Below are 18,897 nucleotides of genomic sequence, written 5' to 3'. Positions count from 1 at the left end.
TTGAAAGTTTATTACAGAGCTGATACAAACTTGCCTTTTTTTTTTTTTTTTTTTAAACTTCTAATTGACAATGTATGCAACATTTTATAATTACACTGTAAAACAAAGAGACCAGCAGTGCACTAGCACTTTGTTTTGAAACAAGTAACAGTTTTCTGTTTGAGATGAGCTTGTGTGGTTACAGGTTGTCCTTCACCTCGATGAGTTCCTCTATCCGTGCCAACACGCTCTCAATCATGTCAAACGTGTGCAGGGCAGAGTGCAGAGCCTGGCAGGACCAATGAAAATGCAGTCAGGAACATCACAGTGCTTTCTTAATCCCCACACGCATAAATACGTAGTATGATATCTGACTGTGTTACTCACCTGAATCTGTGACTCTGGTGTCATGCTGGGCAGCTCCTCACCACCAACAGACACAGAAAGTACAGACTCTTCTGTGAAGAAACAAATGCTGTCAGAAAGCCTCCTCTGAACACTTTTGATGATGCTACATGTTGAAAAGTGCCATTAAGAAGTCGTTTGAGTTGGGACGAGTACAAAAGAAGCCTGAGAAAAATGAAGCCAAGCTACCTACAAAATACAACCCCTCCTGTGCATGCATAGAGTCTCTATGTTGTACTAAAAAACTGGAAATTAAAGTAAGTGTTGCTGATCTGACCTTTAGCCTTGCTCTTCTTGGCCTCCATTGTGTTCTGCAGCTCTCTTTCATAGTGGGCCCTGGACATGTTCACACCAACACGAAGAGGCTTCATGAACATATCTTCTACTTTATACAGTTCTGTCCAGATGCCGGTCTTCAGCAGCATCAGAAAGCACAGATAGAGAAAGCTTATATACCCTTATAGGCCATCATGAAGGTGAACAGCTTGTTTTAAAATGTAATTTTTGGTGTTTTCAGCTCAACAGTGCACTCACCTGGTTCTCTGTCACTTTGTCTCTGATGACCAGGTAACGCAGCAGATTTAGAGACTCCATGACTCTGTAGAGATCAACACACACATGCGCTATTTCTTAATCTACCTTCCAGACATTTCCAAAACTTTCAACTACTCTCGTCCATAAAGTCCGAGATTTTGTTGTTAAATAATGACTTCTGATCAGGGCAACACGTACACTCAACCAGCCACACCGATTCAACTGCTCATTAATTCAAATATCTAATCAGTCAATCACATGGCAGCAACTTAAGTGCATTTAATAAGTGACCAGTGAGTATATTTTACTGGCCTTTTTTAAAAACTATAAAATCAACAGCAATACTACTTTGTTTATACTTATTGCACAATTTAATATAAAAAGCACCAAAGGATGTTTGTTTTTTAAAATCTTATCGAGAAAAAGACTTATAAAATTCCTCTTGATTACACAGAAGTGTCCAATTAAATTTAAACATCTCATATTTTCTCAGGAAGAAACAAAATTAAACAATGTAATACTTTCTTTTAAACTGTGTATGATCCTTTTTAACAGTGTGTGTTGGGGCTGGCTGTCACACTCCTGTGACCCGCATTAGTGTGTGTGCACAGACCTGTCCAGGTACTGCAGGAGGTCAGTCTCTGGGCCATCTGGAAGAATAAGAACCTTACGCAGCAGAGGCATGAGCTGAATGCCTTCAAACCAGACGTTACTGTTACCTGGCTGGAGACAGAGCGATAAAGATTCTTTTAGGTCCCCCAAGAAATTTTAAACATGGCCCACACTGCCATTTTTTCCTTTAATGTACATCTTCACCTGCAGGGCAATGTCTATCTGATTCTTGATATTTTTAATGATGTAGCCTTCAACTCCTGAGTGGTTACTCGTCTTCAACATGTACCTGAAACAAGGACACAGGTCGCTTGCAGTGGGAAGTGGAAAAGACACATTTCTGATTAATTTTCAGGGAAGAAAGGTGGAGCTCACTGGAAGAATCTGTACTTGGCTTCAGTGTTGAACTTATCAATGCTCAGCTGGAAAACCTTCAGTCCTTTAGTTCTCTGAAGACAAAAAGAAGTATCGTCAAAATTGAGTCCCAAGATAAGTTTCATTCTAGGTACCAAAAACGAGATGAAGGTGACACAAATGAAAGCCGATTTCAAACCAAATGATCTGACATTAGATTTTAAACACATCAAAATTGATTAAAAACTTACCAGTTCATGCTTTGGACATATCGTCATGACCTTTATTAAGTTCTGAAATTAAACACTGACATTAATAACATTATATGACGCACACAAAACACAACAGTAGACCCAACAGGTCTATAATGAAGCGACTGCATTCACCTGAGGGACTGTGAGGAAGGTTTTAATCTCCAGCAGGTCGGCACGCAGACTGCCGTCCTCGACTCGCACCAGACTTTTCTCATACAGCTCCTGTGTGATGCACATCCATCATACACTGATGACTGCTTTTAATGTGCAGAAGAAGATTTAAGTAACACAGTGACCATTTACACTGGCAGGTAACGACCCTTACAGCCTCATTCTTTTTCTTCTTTGGCTTCTTCTGATTGGCTATTATAAGAAAAAATGTGGGGAACCTCAAGTTTTAGAGTCTAAAGCCTCTCCAAATGCTAACCTCATTATTTGAAAACTTGGCCATGTTGAATATGAGCATCCAAGATGATGACCGTACATATCAAACCATAAGAAAAACTTTTCATAAGCTTTTAAACATGTTGTGTTTAATTAAAATAGCACCATGGAAATATATAGGATTAAATCCAGGAGTCACGTATTGACTCCTGGATGATTAAGGTCATTATAATTTATGTAATAAATAACTAATAAATAAGTAAAAATGTCACCTACCAGTCCTTTCTGAAGCTTGGACTCCTCAGTTCTATAAAAGATAGATATCACTGATTACAGGTTGATCATTAAAGTGGACACTTATGGTATATGTGTGTGTTATATATGTGTGTATAATGTGCATATTCATATTTTACAGCTTTTGTAAAACGCTAACAAAGATTATAACACGACACATTATTATGTCATGTTACCTGGACAGGAGGACAGAGACGTGCTCGATGTTACATCGAAGACTGAACACGGGACTGCAGAGAGAATACGGAGTGTTGGGAGCATTAACATTATTTAAATGTTTCAGTATTTGTTAATGTAGAACTACTGAAACACCCAAGTACAGATTCATTTCAAGCCAAGTGTGAATAATCCCACATTGTGCATCCCAGGAGAAAAATATGTTTTCAAAATACCTGAAAACAGTGGGGAAGGTGTCTGCAGCCAGGTGATGGACAAACACCAGATGAGCCAAGCTGGCCAAAGACTCTTTAGGATAACGCACCACCTCCTCGAGAAAGCCGGGAACCTGCTTTCTCTTCAAAAGAGGCTGGTGCACGAGACTGCTGAGGGACTCCCCGATAGAACCGAGGATGTTCTGCAGGACACAGAAAACCACGATTACCACGATATGCAAGTACGTGACGAACCGATGACATATTAGAAACCAGCAATGACACCATTTACACGTTTGAAAAATGGGTTTACCAAAATCTCGGTGGCAAAAGTCCTGAGGGGGGACAGAGCCAGCGTGTCAGGATCCTTGAGGTGTACTTCCAACAGAGGATGACTCAGACTCTTCATACAGCTCAAGAGGAGACAAACAAAAAGGAAGCCTCAGCATCATCAGTTTTCAAGAGCCCTGCAGCGCTTTTCTATGACATTATGTCGGACTATCAAACGTGAGTCTGAGCTGGAAAACGCATTTTTTTTCACTCACAACTTCAGAAGTTCTGTCCGCAGCTCATCCTCTTTATCCTTCCCCTGTCTGCCCACAGTCCTGTTTGCAGTCTTGCTCTGCATCTCATTATTCAGCAGGTTATGCCTGACTTCTTGAACAAAAGGTCTGACGAAATCTATCATGTCAGTGCAGCACCGGCAAAACGAAAAGACGTCATCCTCCTCTTGCTCCTTGGTGTGAGGGAGAGGCAGTTTGGCCACCTGGTCCAGCACGGACGACAGCGCCATGCCCAAGGATGACGCCTTACGGCCGCCCAGGCGCACGAGCACTGTTCGAAGCGAGAAAAAGAGAATACATCACAATAATAATAGCAAGAAAAAGCACCCAAACAGCAATATGCAACATATACAGTCAGCTCCATAAATATTGGGACATCGACACAATTCTAACATTTTTGGCTCTATACACCACCATAATGGATTCCAAATGAAACAAACAAGATGTGCTTTAACTGCAGACTGTCAGCTTTTATTTGAGGGTATTTACATCCAAATCAGGTGAACGGTGTAGAAATTACAACAGTTTGCATAAGTGCCTCCCACTTGTTAACGGACTAAAAGTAAGGGGACAGGATAAGAACCATAAATCAAACTTTCACTTTTTAATACTTGGTTGCAAATCCTTTGCAGTCAATCACAGCCTGAAGTCTGGAACACATAGACATCACCAGACGCTGGGTTTCATCCCTGGTGATGCTCTGCCAGGCCTCTAATGCAACCGTCTTCAGTTCCTGCTTGTTCTTGGGGCATTTTCCCTTCAGTTTTGTCTTCGGCAAGTGAAATGCATGCTCAGTCGGATTCAGGTCAGGTGATTGACTTGGCCATTGCAAAACAGTCCACTTCTTTCCCTTCAAAAAACTCTGCTTTTGCAGTATGCTTTGGGTCATTGTCCATCTGCACTGTGAAGCGCCGTCTAATGAGTTCTGAATCACTTGGGTGAATATATGAGCAGATAATACTGCCCGAAACACTTCAGAATTCATTGTACTGCTTTTGTCAGCAGTCACATCATCAATAAATACAAGAGAACCAGCTCCACTGGCAGCCATACATGCCCATGCCATGACACTTGCAGCACCATGCTTCACAGATGAGGTGGTATGCTTAGGATCATGAGCACTTCCTTTCCTTCTCCATACTCCTCTCTTCCCATAACTCTGGTACAAATTGATCTCGGTCTCATCTATCCATAGGATGTTGTTCCAGAAGTGTGAAGGCTTTTTTTTAGATGTCGTTTGGCAAACTCTAATCTGGCCTTCCCGTTTTTGGGGCTCACCAATGGTTTACATCTTGCGGTGAACCCTCTGTATTCACACTGGTGGAGTCTTCTATTGATTTTTGACTTTGAGAGTGTTCTTGATCTGGCCAACTGTTGTGAAGGGTGTTTTCTTCACCAGGGAAAGGATCCTTCGGTCATCCACTATAGTTGTTTTCCGTCTTCCGGTGTTCTGACAAAGCATCCTACTTTGGCAAAACGTCCTACCGTAAGTAGTTTATCCACATTTCTGCTGTCACAGAGTAATTCCAGCACAAATTTAAGTGGGTATGACGGTTTGCCACTTACCTTTGCCCATCAGAGTATGTTTCTAGCTCATAATTATAAAGCCAGGACGGCTTGCCACTTCATTTTACCTGTCAGAGTATGCCTCTAGCTCTTATTAACAAAGGAAAAATGATTTGCCACTTCATTTTAGCTGTTAAAGTATGCTTCTAGCTCAGATTAACAAAGGTAGGACAATTTGCCACTAAATTTTAGCTGTTAAAGTATGCTTGTAGGTCACATTCAAAAAGGTAGGATGGTTTGGCACTTCATTTCGTGTTGTGCGCATGCGCAAAAACAACGGGTAGGATGGTTTGTAGGTAGGATGGATTCCCAGAACACCGGGTCTTTTGGTGTTGCTGAGCTCACCGGTGCATTCCTTCTTTTTGAGAATGTTCCAAACAGTTGTTTTGGCCACGCCTAATGTTTTTGCTATCTCTCCGATGGGTTTGTTTTGTTTTTTCCAGCCTAATGATTGCTTGCTTCACTGATAGCGACAGCTCTTTGGATCTCTTCTTGGCAGTTGACAGCAACAGGTTGCAAAGGCAAATAGCACACTTGAAATGAACTCTGGAGCTTTTATCTGCTCATTGTAATTGGGATAATGAGGGAATAACACACACCTGGCCATGGAACAGCTGAGAAGCCAATTGTCCCATTACTTTTGGTCCCTTAACAAGTGGGAGGCACTTATGCAAACTGTCGTAATTCCTACACTGTTCACCTGATTTGGATGTAAATACCCTCAAATGAGAGCTGACAGTCTGCAGTTAAAGCACATCTTATTCGTTTCATTTGGAATCCATAGTGGTGGTGTATAGAGCCAAAAATGTTAGAATTGTGTCGATGTCCCAATATTTATGGAGCTGACTGTATGTAAGACAAGAAGAAAACCAGTAAGAAGAGTAGCATGATGACTAAAAAGATTCTTTACCTTTCTGTAAAGGCTTCAAGAGCAGATGGAGGCTCTCTGCTATTGTATCAGGATCATCCTGCTCCAGCTGCTCCAACAGGCCGATCAGCAGCTCTTTCGGTCTGCACGTCTGCAAAAACAACCACAAAGATCACCCTTACAATGCCACATTCATCCAGTTTTCATCAGTGATGTTTTATCTTAAGTCCACTCCTGACCACTGACCTCCAGCAGGTGGTTAAAAATGGCCAGACACTGAGGAAGATTCTTGTCTTCTTTCTTCAGCAGGACCTGGATCAGCGGAGGCAGCAGGTTCCAACCCATGCATCTCACAATCTCCTGCACAGATGAAGACAGTTACACAGATGAGTGTGTGACAAACCTGAGAAGCAGCGATTGGTGTCAACTTTGAGAAACGTTACCTGATTCTTTTCATCCAGCACAATACTGAGGACCTGCGCGCTGTTTCCCTCCTTGATACAAGTCTGCCCAGCAACCGTGAAGATGTTGTGATCCTCGGTGGTGTAGCTGTCGTCTGGAAGAGCCTGCTGCATGAAAAAGAGACAAACAAGTGGGTAAAAATAGAGAAAACAGACATTTTAAACAGTTACTTATTAAATATTATATTCTATCAAATATCTCAAAGACACAATCCTGGCATATTACACTCTGGTTTGGGTTCAGAACACAGTCGCCCCCTCTGCTTTTAAGATTAGGCTTTTTGATAAAGTTTACAGTTAGATCAGGTGACCCTGGACCATCCCTTAGTTTTGCTGCTACCTCAGGCTGCTGAGGGACTTCCCATGATCCACTGAAGATTTCTCCTCTATTCCCGTCTTCACTAACTGAGCATTTATACACTGCTGCTGTATACCAGCATCCAGGTTGGTGCCAGTGGCTGTGCCGACATGCTTTTTAGGGAATTGATATCAAAATGAAGGAGTGGATGTGGGTTACAAGTACCACTGAATACTTACACATCTTTGGACCACCTCACTGAGCTGCTCCAGAGCCATCCCTGCTGTCTTCATACGGGTGTTGTCCTCATGCAGAAGTCCTCAAAAACAGGGGAAACTTCAAGTATATAAAAAAAAAACAGGTCCAAAGGTGTCAGAGGTTAAGTTCTGTGCCTGTGTGACTGTAAACACAGCAGAGCAGCAGGGATGCTAACCCCGCTCCGAATTAGCCGAACAGTGGCTAGCCAAACAAATTCACCGCCACGAAAAGAGCCGTTGGTGTGGACGCAAACGGGACCGAGGTGAAGGGGACACGTACCTCAGCTCAACTTCCACAAACAGCCCGGTGAAAAAAAAAAAGCACACACACACACACTACACGCTACGGACGCACCGCGCGAACGTGAAGTTGTCCCCCTGGCTTGTCGTAGATGGAGATACGTCACAGGTCAAAGTTGAAAGTGTAGAAAACAGAAACAGCATGGAGATGGATGAGAGAAGAAGGAGCGGGAGCTCCAAAAAGGGTTCGTTAAAAGCCTGTTTTTTGTTTCTCGGGTTTTAGAGAGGTGTTTACAGCGTTGTGGAGGGTTACACGGATCTCAGAGCGCTCACAGCTGGCTTGTGTAGCCGTTGGTTGGTTGGTAGAGTAACGACATCTCTTCCTTCAGAGATTCGTTTAACTCGTATATTCAATTTTTTTTGTTGTTTGTGAGGCAGGTGGGAAACGTGTCAAAGCACTCGCCGCGGAGGAAGAAGCGAGAAGGTGAGAAACCCCTACTCCACCAGGACATCTCTACTGGACGCTTCAGCTGCACCAGTAATCATTACCAAACATTTGTTGGTTGTGGAGTAAACACAGACACTTCTTCACGTGTGTGCTTTGTGTCAGGAGAGAGGAGCTGAAGGAGAAGCTGAGGGAGAAGTTGGAGCTGGAGAAGAGAGCTTTGAAGGTGGTGGAGCGGCTCCTGGACGACAGTGTGGCTGAGGACTTCCTAGTGGACTGTGTATGTGTCACCGGTGACTTTAGACAGGGCACAAGCTTTAGGCAAACCAGGAGACGAAGTCTTTCCTCACTGCTCTCACGCACAGGTCCTGTTACCCTTACATCACTGCCAAGCCTCTGTCATACTAAACCCGTCTCTTTTATTCACACACCATGTCTGCCACGATTAATTAGAATCTCACAGTCTCAGAACATGGCCCAATCTGCAGTTTCCAGGGTTTATAATTGCCATGACATCCCTATGATTGAGGTTTTGCTATTGGCCCAGTATAACGCAGCCTGGCTCTAGCATGCTATTTAGACTTGTTAGGAATTTGAATACACCGCCTCACTGGTAGCAGTGCCATTGCCTCACAGCAACAAGGACCTGAGGAGTATGCTAAGTTCACTACAGCCAGGCTTTGTTTGCGTTAGCTGTTGACAAAGCTTAAAACCCCAGTCGGAGATAATGGACATCATTATGATGGTTATCACCTTTCTTTAACTAGGCTTGTTGTTACGGGATGTCATATTCTACTCTTCTTCCACACAGAATGATCCCTGTGAATGCTGTCTAATCAGACTCTATAAGGTTATAAGGATAAAATGCTGTCAAAAGTCTCTAACGAACAGCAAAAATATTACAATAAAATGCAAAACTGTTACAGACAACGCAAGATATTAATGCTGTGGAAAAATGTCAATCATGGCATCTAGTGCTTAGAAGGATAAATTAAACAACGTAATGTATCCGGCATTAGTTACCATGGTGATGTAGCCAGGTGAAAAGAGAGACACTTTTGTGGCACAGAAAATTCTGACTTCAAGTTCGACATAACTCGCTAACCCATAATCTCATTCTGTAGTGCCTTTCTGTGTGGAGTTTGTTCCCCCTGTGTCTGTGTGGATTCCCTCCAGATACTCAGGCTTCCTGTCACAGACCAAATGCATCCATAATTGGTTAGCTGGTCGGAGCTGTGAATGGTTGCCTGTATCTGTGTGTTAGCTTTGTGATGGACTGGCAACCAGTCTAGGGTGGACTCTGCCTCTCACCCTATGGCAGCTGAGATACGCTGTGTAAACACACACTTTTTTTTCCATTTCTGATGACAGACTTTAGATTACATGCAGGTTTTCTGTCAATATTCAGATAATTTAAAATGTCAAGCAATATTAATTTTACACAAATTTAAACCAGAGAAAAGCTGCAAAGTAACCGAGTTCTCTTTACTTCACAGGCCAAAATGATCACCCCAGCTAATTACAGAGATACTGTAGAGGAGAGGTCTATTGCTAAGCTGTGCGGTTATCCCATCTGTCCTAATAAACTGGGCAAGGTAAGGCCACTGATATTGCATTTTGTTTGCAAATAATAAACATCTCCATGTCTCATATGTGATGACTGAGTCTGTGGTGCTGTTCACTTTCTAGATCCCATCTCAACAATACAAAATTTCTACTAAGACCAATAAAGTGTATGACATCACAGAGCGCAAGGTGAGTGTTTCTACATGAAATAGTTTTTTTTTGTTTGTTTCTTACACTTGCCAGAATGCGCTTAAAGACACATTTTGGTCTTTGCTTCTTTTGTCTTTAGTGTTTTTGCAGTAATTTCTGCTACAAAGCCTCCAAAGCGTTTGAGCTACAAATACCAAAGACGCCTCTTTGGGTTGGGCAACATGAGAGGTGTGTGTGTGCTGCTTCTCATCTCTGTCCTAAATCACCTGATTGATCTAATCGTTGAATGCAGTGATGTTCTGTATAATGTCTTTGCTCCCTTTCTCTCTCTCAGTCCTCCTGAAATTAAGTTGTTGAAGCAAGGAGAACGGTACGTAATAAGTTTCGTGTTTAGTTTTCCATATTTAGCCTTATAAATAGAAAGACTGATCCAGGGTTACATGTGTGCATTCAGTGGGAGCTCTGGTGAGGAGGTGATGCTGTCTGAGAGGTGTCTAAAAGAGGAGGACGTCGAGAACCCTGTGGCTGCTCAGCACAAGGAGCTTCACGGCTCTCGGGATCATCCTGCTGGAGGCAGCCACAGTGATGTCAGTGACGACGAACATGAGCAGGACTTTGTCTCCAGCGTGGTCTCTCAGCAGCAGAGACCCCGGGTCCACTGGGGTGACCTGCCTAAATGCTCAGATGAGAATGAGAAAGGACAACAAAGGAATTCTGAAACAAGAAAGATAAACACCAAAGAGGGGAATGAAGAAAAGATCGAACCTCCTCAGAGTCAGAATACAGAGGAACAGAGAAGTATGATAGAAGATGAGGAAAGAAAAGAGGCAGACGTGCGTAAAACTGAAGTTACCGATGCTGAAAAACCCAAAGAGCGGCAGGTGACACATACGGACCAGGCGGCATCACAAGAGAGAGAGTTGTCTGAGCTTTCTGGTGTGGAAGAGACTACAGCTGAGATGAGCGTGTGCAGTTTATCGGAGACGGTAACTCACAGCGTTCCTCGCTCAAACCCTCCAACAGAAAGTAAACAAATTCCTGCCACTAATCAGAACAGCCACGGCCAGCAAGAGCTCAACATCACGCAGGTGGGTATGAGCAAGAGGGGGGCAGCTGGGCTGCGAGGTCTACTGAAGAACCACGCCGAAGTCAAACCTGACTCTGTACGGATGAATCTGCTCGATTGCCTAAAAAACACATTGAAGGAGTGGTGTACCGATGAGACGTTAACGTTCCTGTACGGCTCCGATCACTCCCTTGGTTCTCCCTATGCCGAGGTAAGAGAAGAAGAAGGCAAAGAGGAGTTGGATGAAGATGACCTTGAGGATGAGGTGACAGCCGACAACAGCGAGGACAAGAAGAGGCCGTCAGCTGCAGCTCCAAACTATGACACGCTGCGGAGGGAGACCCAGGATCTAGAGCTCCGGGTCAGGGAATTTTATAAGGGCACGTGGATTCTGCCTGACGAGAAAGAGGAGCCCAATAGAAAGCAGGTAAGTGCATATTAAAAGACTTGCTTTAAGAGTTTGAGTTTAAATTAGGTGAGCTCACAGAGTGAGTTTTGTTCTTAAACCGTCCCCACACCAGGTGACAGTCCAGGAAAGCATCAAGGATCCGGTCCTGCCGCTCGTTGACTCTCATGCTCAGAACCTCATCCAGAAACGAATCACAGTGGAGAAACTCTCCAGCTGGTGCGTGTTTGTCCTTTATTTCTTGGATGTGGCACACGGAGCTTTATTAATTTCTTTTCCTGGTTTTTCTTCAACAGCTGTGAAGGTCCCGTGAACCTCACTGCTGCACAGTTTGACATGGCTGCACATAATCATGATTTTCATGATCAGTTCATCTTAATTCTTTGCTCTCTTGTCTTGTGGTTGTGCTGTGCAGCCTCAGAAACATTGTAGGTCCACTGCATCTCACCATGATTGACATCACTACCGACCTGAACAACCTGGTGCGGACGTTCAGGTCAGTACACTACACACTCAGTCTGATATGTGCTGTCTGCTAGTCTGCCACCAGAAAGGGGACACACACACACACACAGGAGAGGGGAGGCGAGGCAGGTGTGAGTTTATAGTGGATGAGCTCTAGAAATGTGTCAAAAATTGCTGTTAAATTTAATTCATGTTAAGGAAAGGAAACCTAGCATTGAAACTGCCTTGTTCTGTGGGTTCATATTAAGCTCAGAAACATAATAGTGAAACTTGATTGTTTGTATGTAACTGAATGGCAGTTTACTTTTGAACAGCTGCAGGATATAGACGTGTCCCGTTACCCTCTTTGTCATAAACCTAAATCTTTCACTTTTGCAAATTGGTGAGCTTTTGCACAACTATGAGCATTTATTATAGCCATGCCATACAACCCCAGCTGCAAAAAATGTTGGGATGCTGCGTAAAATGTAAATAAAAACAGAATGCAACCATTTCCAAATCTCACAAACACTGATTATACAAAGAATAGAAAACATATCAGATGTCTAAACTGAGACATTTCACGATTATGTGAAAAATATTAGGATCAAGACTGAGCAGCTAGGGTATCATGTCAGACAAGAATGAGACACATGCCTCTTCCAAAAAGATGCTACACAGCAGTAAAAACGACTCTGTATTTGGACTCTATTCATAATTAACTGTTATCACACCACATTGGATCTACTGAGAAACACTGAAAATCAAGCTACATAGAACAGGAAACTAACTGATTAGTTATCTGTTGTGATTTCGATCTCCTCTTTTATCTCCTTGCATGAGCAAAACATGCCATGAATGTTCTTGGAATCGCTCTTATTCTTCAGAAGAACTCAAAGAAATGAGTCTAACGTGTATTTAATGAGTTGATTTCATCTAAATTCCACAACACACAGTTGTTTAGCTCTGCTTCCCCCTACAGGCACACATGAAGTATGACGAACAGTAGTTTTATTGACTCTTTAAAACTTGTACTTTTTTCATGTGATGGGGCTAAATGTCTGCTTCAAAGAGAATTATGTCTGTTTTCTGAGAAAGTGTTTTAATCTCCTGCACATCAAAATAAGTATTACGAAATGTCATATATCTCACAGTGTGCCACACATGCCAGCATGCATGACACCAGGACTGGGTAGAATGAATTATTATATACGCTTGCTGTTTTTACTCAGTCAGCATAGCAGTATGGCTTCTGTTTCTCTATAAGAATGACAGAGCTCTGTTTTAAGAAAAAAATAGGGGGAGGGGGGGGGGGGGGTTTAAACTTGTGCCAGAATTGAGCATTTCCTGCCTTAGACACACCCTGGATTGCCATTGGCTGCTTAGGATGTTTTCAACAGCCCTGCTGTTAAATCACTGTGTCTGTGATTTAAACGCACATCAGGCTATGGAGCAACACCGCCACGGCCCTGCTTCCGGGAATTGTCTTTGTGCTGTCAAGAGGCCCCAATAACAAGAGGCTCAAACCAAAGAAAATACACAGCGCTGGCAGAAAGACATAAATCATTGCTGCATGCAGTGTTTTTGGTTGTTGCTCTTGGTCTGTGCACAATTTATATTTCTATTATTTATATCTAGAATGAAGCATTTCTGCAGACTATCTGCAGAGGGACACAGATGTATGGTGACTGTGGCCCAGAACATATAGCGGGTTATGATTTGATGTCCAGCTGCTCCAGTCGGAATTCTGAAATGTCGATGGGCGAGATACTGGAACTGCTGTGCATCCTCCATAAAATGTGCACGCACGCGCGCACACACACACACACACACACACACACACACTGTACTTAACAGTGGTGCTTTATGTTCACAGGTTCACCAACAAAAACATCATCCATAAAACTCCAGAGTGGACCCTCATAGCTGTGGTGCTTCTGCATCTGTAAGTTTTCTCTGTGTGTGTGTGTGTGTGTGTGTGTGTGTGTGTGTGTGGTGTGTGTGTGTGGTGTGTGTGTGTACACACGTGTTTAAGTTTAATGTCAGCTGTCGAGCTGCTCCTCAGCAAGCCCGGTTGAACATTGGAGAGAAAAAAACATTGCAAGGAAATGAAGAACCATAGTTTCTCGGGAAATAGACCACGTCGGCCGTCTTTACCCGTGTGTGCAAATGTTTGCGTGCCTTGACAATGAGAAAAGTGTGTATTTAAAGTTTACTGTGCTGGTGTATGATAAGATTTATTCTTTTATTTTTTAATTTTTTTGTAAAACAAGCAAGAACCAGATTTCTAAGCAATAAATGAGCATTATAACGTATGACTGGGTGAAGATGACCCATATAGACACATACTGGATTTAACATTATGTTATTTCCAGTCTGGTGCATGAAGAGGTGCTTAAATCAGAGATGCAACAGCAATCTGCATTTTTAACACTGTTTGAAATTGAAAGAAAAGAATAAGAAGTCATCATGGTGCATTTGATAGACTGCTGTGTGCTTTGGCATAGTTTGGCACCTACCATATGGTCTGTGTGTGTTCGTGTGTATGTGTGTCTGTGTTGCTGGCAGTTCACGGACAGTTCCGTGCTGCTCCCGTCTAAGTACACAGAGACGCCTCATGGCCTTATCTGCACCTGATTACCTCTGTCCAGATCCGTGATGGAGGACAGAAGGCACACAGTTCCTGCGTATCCTTTATATTGCCCCGGGCTGGGAAACCTTTCACCTGACGCTGACGGCTGATTCTGATTTATTACTCCCTCAATGGTTCCTGGTCAGTTTGCTTTAATATCACGGCACACTGTGTGTCGTCTTGAACTTTAAAAGAAGTGTTGCACAGCTTTAGGTACTGTAGGGGATCTGCCACCAAGAGGCCTCTGAAACCTGCCCGACAGAAACTGTTGTGTAATTTTCAGGGAAATAAAGGGAATGAAATTCAACTTGTAAAACAGAACCAAGATTTCTCATCTGGGGTCTGAAGTGATTTTACTGTTGCAAAAAAAGAAAGATAAAAGGGTAAAAAGGTTAGTGAATGCTTTGGAATTACCAGGATTTCAGCACTGATTACTCACAAAGTGTGTTTGTCACATTGTGAATTATATGAAGCTCAGGCCGCCTTTTATGAGTAATCACTGCAGAAATCCTGGTAATTCCAAAGGGTTCACAGAGGGGTTTTGGGAACGGTGTCCATCTCTAATTCTGACAGTTGTTGTAATACATTTCCAGATTTGATTTTAAGAACGTACTGACTCCACTTCTGAACAGTCAACATTCATTTGTAAATATTACCCTTTCATTGGTCAGATGTGACACTGGTGCTCTATGATTTCATCGGTTTCCATCCTTCCATTCCTCCATCATGAATAATTTGGTGCGCTGTCTTATCTGTCTGCTGCACGGCAGCTGTGGAGCTAGTCTGGCTGCTATTGTTCAGCCCAGCTGAATAATGGATGCCCCCCCTGCAACACTAGACCCTGGGCTGAACCGGAGATTGACCAGGAGTGTACCTCCTTTCTGGTAAGGGCAGGTAGAGAGGCGTGGGTGGGGGAGGATGATGGAGGTTGGAGACAGATGACAGAGGGCTACAGACAGTGAGTTTAGTGTTGGAGGGAAATATTCTTGCACTAACTTGACAAATACTCTGTTTTTTGTACTGATACTGTGAATCTGGCTTCATGTCACTCATGACTTGTCTGAGCTGCGGTCTTAAGATTGAGCAAGTGGTTGAACAGATAAAGTCCATCTCGTTTAAATTGGTGGAAACTTTGACCGTCTAACCTGATAAAAGATGAATCTCACTGTGTAATTTTCCATGTTACTGAAGGCATTTCCCAAATAGAAACACATTTATTTACCTTTTTTTTTTTTTTTTTTTTTTAATTCAATAATTATTTACTTTTGATTTATTTCAAAAACAGTGGACAGTAAAACACTGGAGCCTCTCCAGCTGTCGTAGGGTGAGAGACCCACGATGGGCCGGTTGCCGGTCCATCACAGAGGCAACAAGCATCCGCGCTCACATTAACACCTGCAGTAAAATGTTGAGTCACCACTTAGCCGATCATGAATTTTGTTGGATTGTGGGAGGAAACCTGGAGCGCTCGTGGAAACAACCCACACGAGCACAGGGAGCACCCACGTGATCGGCGGATTTGAACCCAGGACTTTCTTGCTGTGAGGCACAGCGGTTGTTTTTTGTTTGTTTTTAAACAAATATACAGTGGGGCAAAAAAGTATTTAGTCAGCCACCGATTGCGCAAGTTCCCCCACTTAAAATGATGACAGAGGTCAGTAATTTGCACCAGAGGTACACTTCAACTGTGAGAGACAGAATGTGAAAAGAAAATCCATGAATTCACATGGTAGGATTTGTAAAGAATTTATTCGTAAATTAGGGTGGAAAATAAGTATTTGGTCACCTCAAACATGGAAAATCTCTGGCTCTCACAGACCTGTAACGTCCTCTGTAAGAAGCTTTTCTGTCCCCCACTCGTTACCTGTATGAATGGCACCTGTTTGAACTCATCATCTGTATAAAAGACACCTGTCCACAGCCTCAAACAGTCAGACTCCAAACTCCGCCATGGCCAAGACCAAAGAGCTTTCGAAGGACACCAGGAAAAGTATTGTAGACCTGCACCAGACTGGGAAGAGTGAATCTACAATAGGCAAGCAGCTTGGTGTGAAAAAATCAACTGTGGGAGCAATCATCAGAAAATGGAAGACATACAAGACCACTGATAATCTCCCACGATCTGGGGCTCCACGCAAGATCTCATCCCGTGGGGTCAAAATGATCATGAGAACGGTGAGCAAAGATCCCAGAACCACACGGGGGGACCTGGTGAATGACCTGCAGAGAGCTGGGACCAAAGTAACAAAGGTCACCATCAGTAACACACTACAACGGCAGGGAATCAAATCCCGCAGTGCCAGACGTGTTCCGCTGCTGAAGCCAGTGCATGTCCAGGCCCGTCTGAAGTTTGCCAGAGAGCACATGGATGATACAGCAGAGGATTGGGAGAATGTCATGTGGTCAGATGAAACCAAAGTAGAACTTTTTGGTATAAACTCAACTCGTCGTGTTTGGAGGAAGAAGAATACTGAGTTGCATCCCAAGAACACCATACCTACTGTGAAGCATGGGGGTGGAAACATCATGCTATGGGGCTGTTTTTCTGCCAAGGGGACAGGACGACTGATCCGTGTTAAGGACAGAATGAATGGGGCCATGTATCGTGAGATTTTGAGCCAAAACCTCCTTCCATCAGTGAGAACTTTGAAGATGAAACGAGGCTGGGTCTTCCAACATGACAATGATCCAAAACACACCGCCCGGGCAACAAAGGAGTGGCTCCGTAAGAAGCATTTGAAAGTCCTGGAGTGGCCTAGCCAGTCTCCAGACCTCAACCCCATAGAAAATCTGTGGCGGGAGTTGAAAGTCCGTGTTGCTCGGCGACAGCCCCAAAACATCACTGCTCTCGAGAAGATCTGCATGGAGGAATGGGCCAAAATACCAGCTACTGTGTGTGCAAACCTGGTAAAGACCTATAGTAAACGTTTGACCTCTGTTATTGCCAACAAAGGTTATGTTACAAAGTATTGAGTTGTATTTTTGTTATTGACCAAATACTTATTTTCCACCCTGATTTACGAATAAATTCTTTACAAATCCTACCATGTGGATTCATGGATTTTTTTTTTTCACATTCTGTCTCTCACAGTTGAAGTGTACCTCTGGTGCAAATTACTGACCTCTGTCATCATTTTAAGTGGGGGAACTTGCACAATCGGTGGCTGACTAAATACTTTTTTGCCCCACTGTATGCTCATTTTGATGACGCAACACTGAAAGTCAAATTTGTTAGGCGTTCAGCTACTCAACAATTCAGAGCCTCTTTTGTCCTTATTTGGTTTCATAATGGGCCAAATGAGCCAGTTTAGGCTCTTTTGTTAGCGATGCTGTTATAGTGCATGCATATGTGGCTTTGCTGACACAAGCGAGGCCTTGCTGGGAAAAACAGCACCTTGATGGCAGCATACCTGTTTATGTCTCTCAGCATTAATGGGCCTTCAGACATGCACACGTTCCCCCTGCATGTGCGTCCTTTTGAGCAGCCTGGAAGCTTCCACTTCTCTTTAGCCGACGTCTAGTTTTGTTTTTTGCTGTATTTTGTTTTCTGTGTGATTAATAATAATATGCACAGACGCCACTTATCAGTATGCCTCTCAGCAACCCCCACACTACAGCAAAGCTGAACATACACTCCTTTTACAGTGACTCAGCAGAGACTGAGCATTATTATGTTCACGAAAGTAGGATTGACCACACGGCAGTATCAGCTTGTGTCATATGAATATACACGACAGTGTTGGCCCAAGGCGCTGTGTGATTTTCTTTTTTCTTTTTGTAGACATACGCTGTGAAGTGTTTAAAATCTATTCTCTCATGTCGGTCTCTTTCTGCTTGACATTCAGAGCTCGTCTTTACAGCTCTAAAAATGTAGTCGATGGCCAGATTTTAAATTGTGTGTGTGTGTGTGTGTGTGTGTGTGTGTGTGTGTGTGTGTGTGTGTGTGTGTGTGTGTGTGTGTGTGTGTGTGAGAGAACACTTTCATGAATAAAAAAAGCAGGATATTTTTCTGCCTCAGGTCTGCAATAATTCTATTTGACCCGATCACTTTGCTGAGGAAAAACTCTATAAATAAAACTTTCGAGTTCATTTTATTCAACAAATTTTATCTGTATGAGTCAGCAACCGCTGCTTTCTCATAGCACCGGCACCTTGGCGAAGAGAGGCCTGTGTGAGAACATGGCTTAAATAAGAACTGACTGCTAACTTTACACATCACGCTATTGAAGGCTGAACATGTCGTCTTTTACTTTTAGGGTAGTCATTATAATGCTTACAGATCCCTTTTGTAATTTCGAAGAACTGGGTTGCGTTTGTGTTGGAAGATAAGTCGCTTAGTGTTGAGTTGGTTTGAATTTGTTGGTTTTTCACATTTCAGGTTGTCAGAGGTGTCTCCGTTGGTGCGAGAAGCCCTGAAGACTTCGGCATCTGTGGAGTATTTGAACACGCTGATGGTGGAGCTGGGTCTGCAGGAGCAGGACCTTCTGAATTTGGTCCAGCTGTTTAAATCCCCTGCGCACTGACACGGATACGGATAAAGCAATAAAACTGCACTCTTTGACTGTGTGACAAATGTTTGTTTGTTTGTTCTATTGTTTTCTGGATTGTCTGTTTCCACAAAATAAATGTATCAATAATAATAATAATAGTAGTAGTAGTAGTAGTAGTAGTAGTAGTAGTAGTAGTAGTAGTAGTAGTAGTAGTAGTAGTAGTAGGAAGTTGTGTGTTTTATCCTGCATGTTGTTGGA

At 43.1% G+C, this 18,897-nt stretch overlaps 2 protein-coding genes across 4 annotated transcripts; one reads left to right on the top strand and one right to left on the bottom strand.

Annotated features, from left to right (window-relative positions):
- glmna (glomulin, FKBP associated protein a) lies at positions 1-7,688 on the bottom strand. 3 transcript variants are annotated; one of them, XM_085253481.1, is made up of 19 exons: positions 7,556-7,688; positions 7,183-7,279; positions 6,628-6,753; positions 6,431-6,544; positions 6,227-6,335; positions 3,733-4,021; positions 3,501-3,600; positions 3,209-3,390; positions 2,993-3,046; positions 2,799-2,829; positions 2,271-2,360; positions 2,136-2,177; positions 1,906-1,979; positions 1,735-1,819; positions 1,532-1,641; positions 919-982; positions 662-797; positions 367-437; positions 2-268 (listed from the first exon to the last, which is right to left on the bottom strand). In XM_085253481.1, the coding sequence occupies exons 2-19, from the start codon at positions 7,234-7,236 to the stop codon at positions 179-181; spliced, it is 1,821 nt and encodes a 606-aa protein (XP_085109607.1). In that variant the 5' UTR covers positions 7,237-7,279; positions 7,556-7,688; the 3' UTR covers positions 2-178. The 3 variants fall into 3 exon arrangements, with proteins under 3 accessions (XP_085109608.1, XP_085109607.1, XP_085109606.1); XM_085253480.1 differs by having other exon boundaries at positions 7,481-7,619; XM_085253482.1 differs by having other exon boundaries at positions 1-268; positions 6,628-6,750; positions 7,183-7,619.
- Positions 7,553-18,722, top strand: rpap2 (RNA polymerase II associated protein 2). The gene is made up of 12 exons (XM_085253477.1): positions 7,553-7,685; positions 7,879-7,924; positions 8,051-8,165; positions 9,382-9,480; positions 9,575-9,640; positions 9,741-9,829; positions 9,936-9,971; positions 10,056-11,094; positions 11,189-11,292; positions 11,489-11,569; positions 13,394-13,462; positions 18,528-18,722. Exons 1-12 carry the CDS (start codon positions 7,643-7,645, stop codon positions 18,670-18,672), a joined length of 1,932 nt encoding a protein of 643 aa, XP_085109603.1. The 5' UTR covers positions 7,553-7,642; the 3' UTR covers positions 18,673-18,722.
- The last annotated feature ends 175 nt before the right edge of the window (positions 18,723-18,897 follow it).

The sequence above is a fragment of the Mchenga conophoros genome, linkage group LG18, assembly GCF_057382185.1.
Source record: "Mchenga conophoros isolate Kocher_MC1m ecotype Shallow Benthic linkage group LG18, M_conophoros_male_GT1.1, whole genome shotgun sequence".
In the NCBI taxonomy this organism is placed as follows: domain Eukaryota; kingdom Metazoa; phylum Chordata; class Actinopteri; order Cichliformes; family Cichlidae; genus Mchenga; species Mchenga conophoros.
Note: the sequence above shows the minus strand (reverse complement) of the source record. Positions and strands in the feature narration are given on the sequence as shown.

Bases quoted from the DNA above. Each gene is read 5' to 3' on its own strand.
- glmna (XM_085253481.1), bottom strand. From the start codon at position 7,236: ATGAAGACAGCAGGGATGGCTCTGGAGCAGCTCAGTGAGGTGGTCCAA. The intron at 6,545-6,627 runs GTAACGTTTCTC...TCATCTGTGCAG, and splicing joins TGCTGGATGAAAAGAATCAG to GAGATTGTGAGATGCATGGG. The intron at 438-661 runs GTCAGATCAGCA...GTTTCTTCACAG, and splicing joins CAAGAAGAGCAAGGCTAAAG to AAGAGTCTGTACTTTCTGTG.
- rpap2 (XM_085253477.1), top strand. From the start codon at position 7,643: ATGGAGATGGATGAGAGAAGAAGGAGCGGGAGCTCCAAAAAGG. The intron at 9,481-9,574 runs GTAAGGCCACTG...TTCACTTTCTAG, and splicing joins GTCCTAATAAACTGGGCAAG to ATCCCATCTCAACAATACAA. The intron at 13,463-18,527 runs GTAAGTTTTCTC...TTCACATTTCAG, and splicing joins GCTGTGGTGCTTCTGCATCT to GTTGTCAGAGGTGTCTCCGT.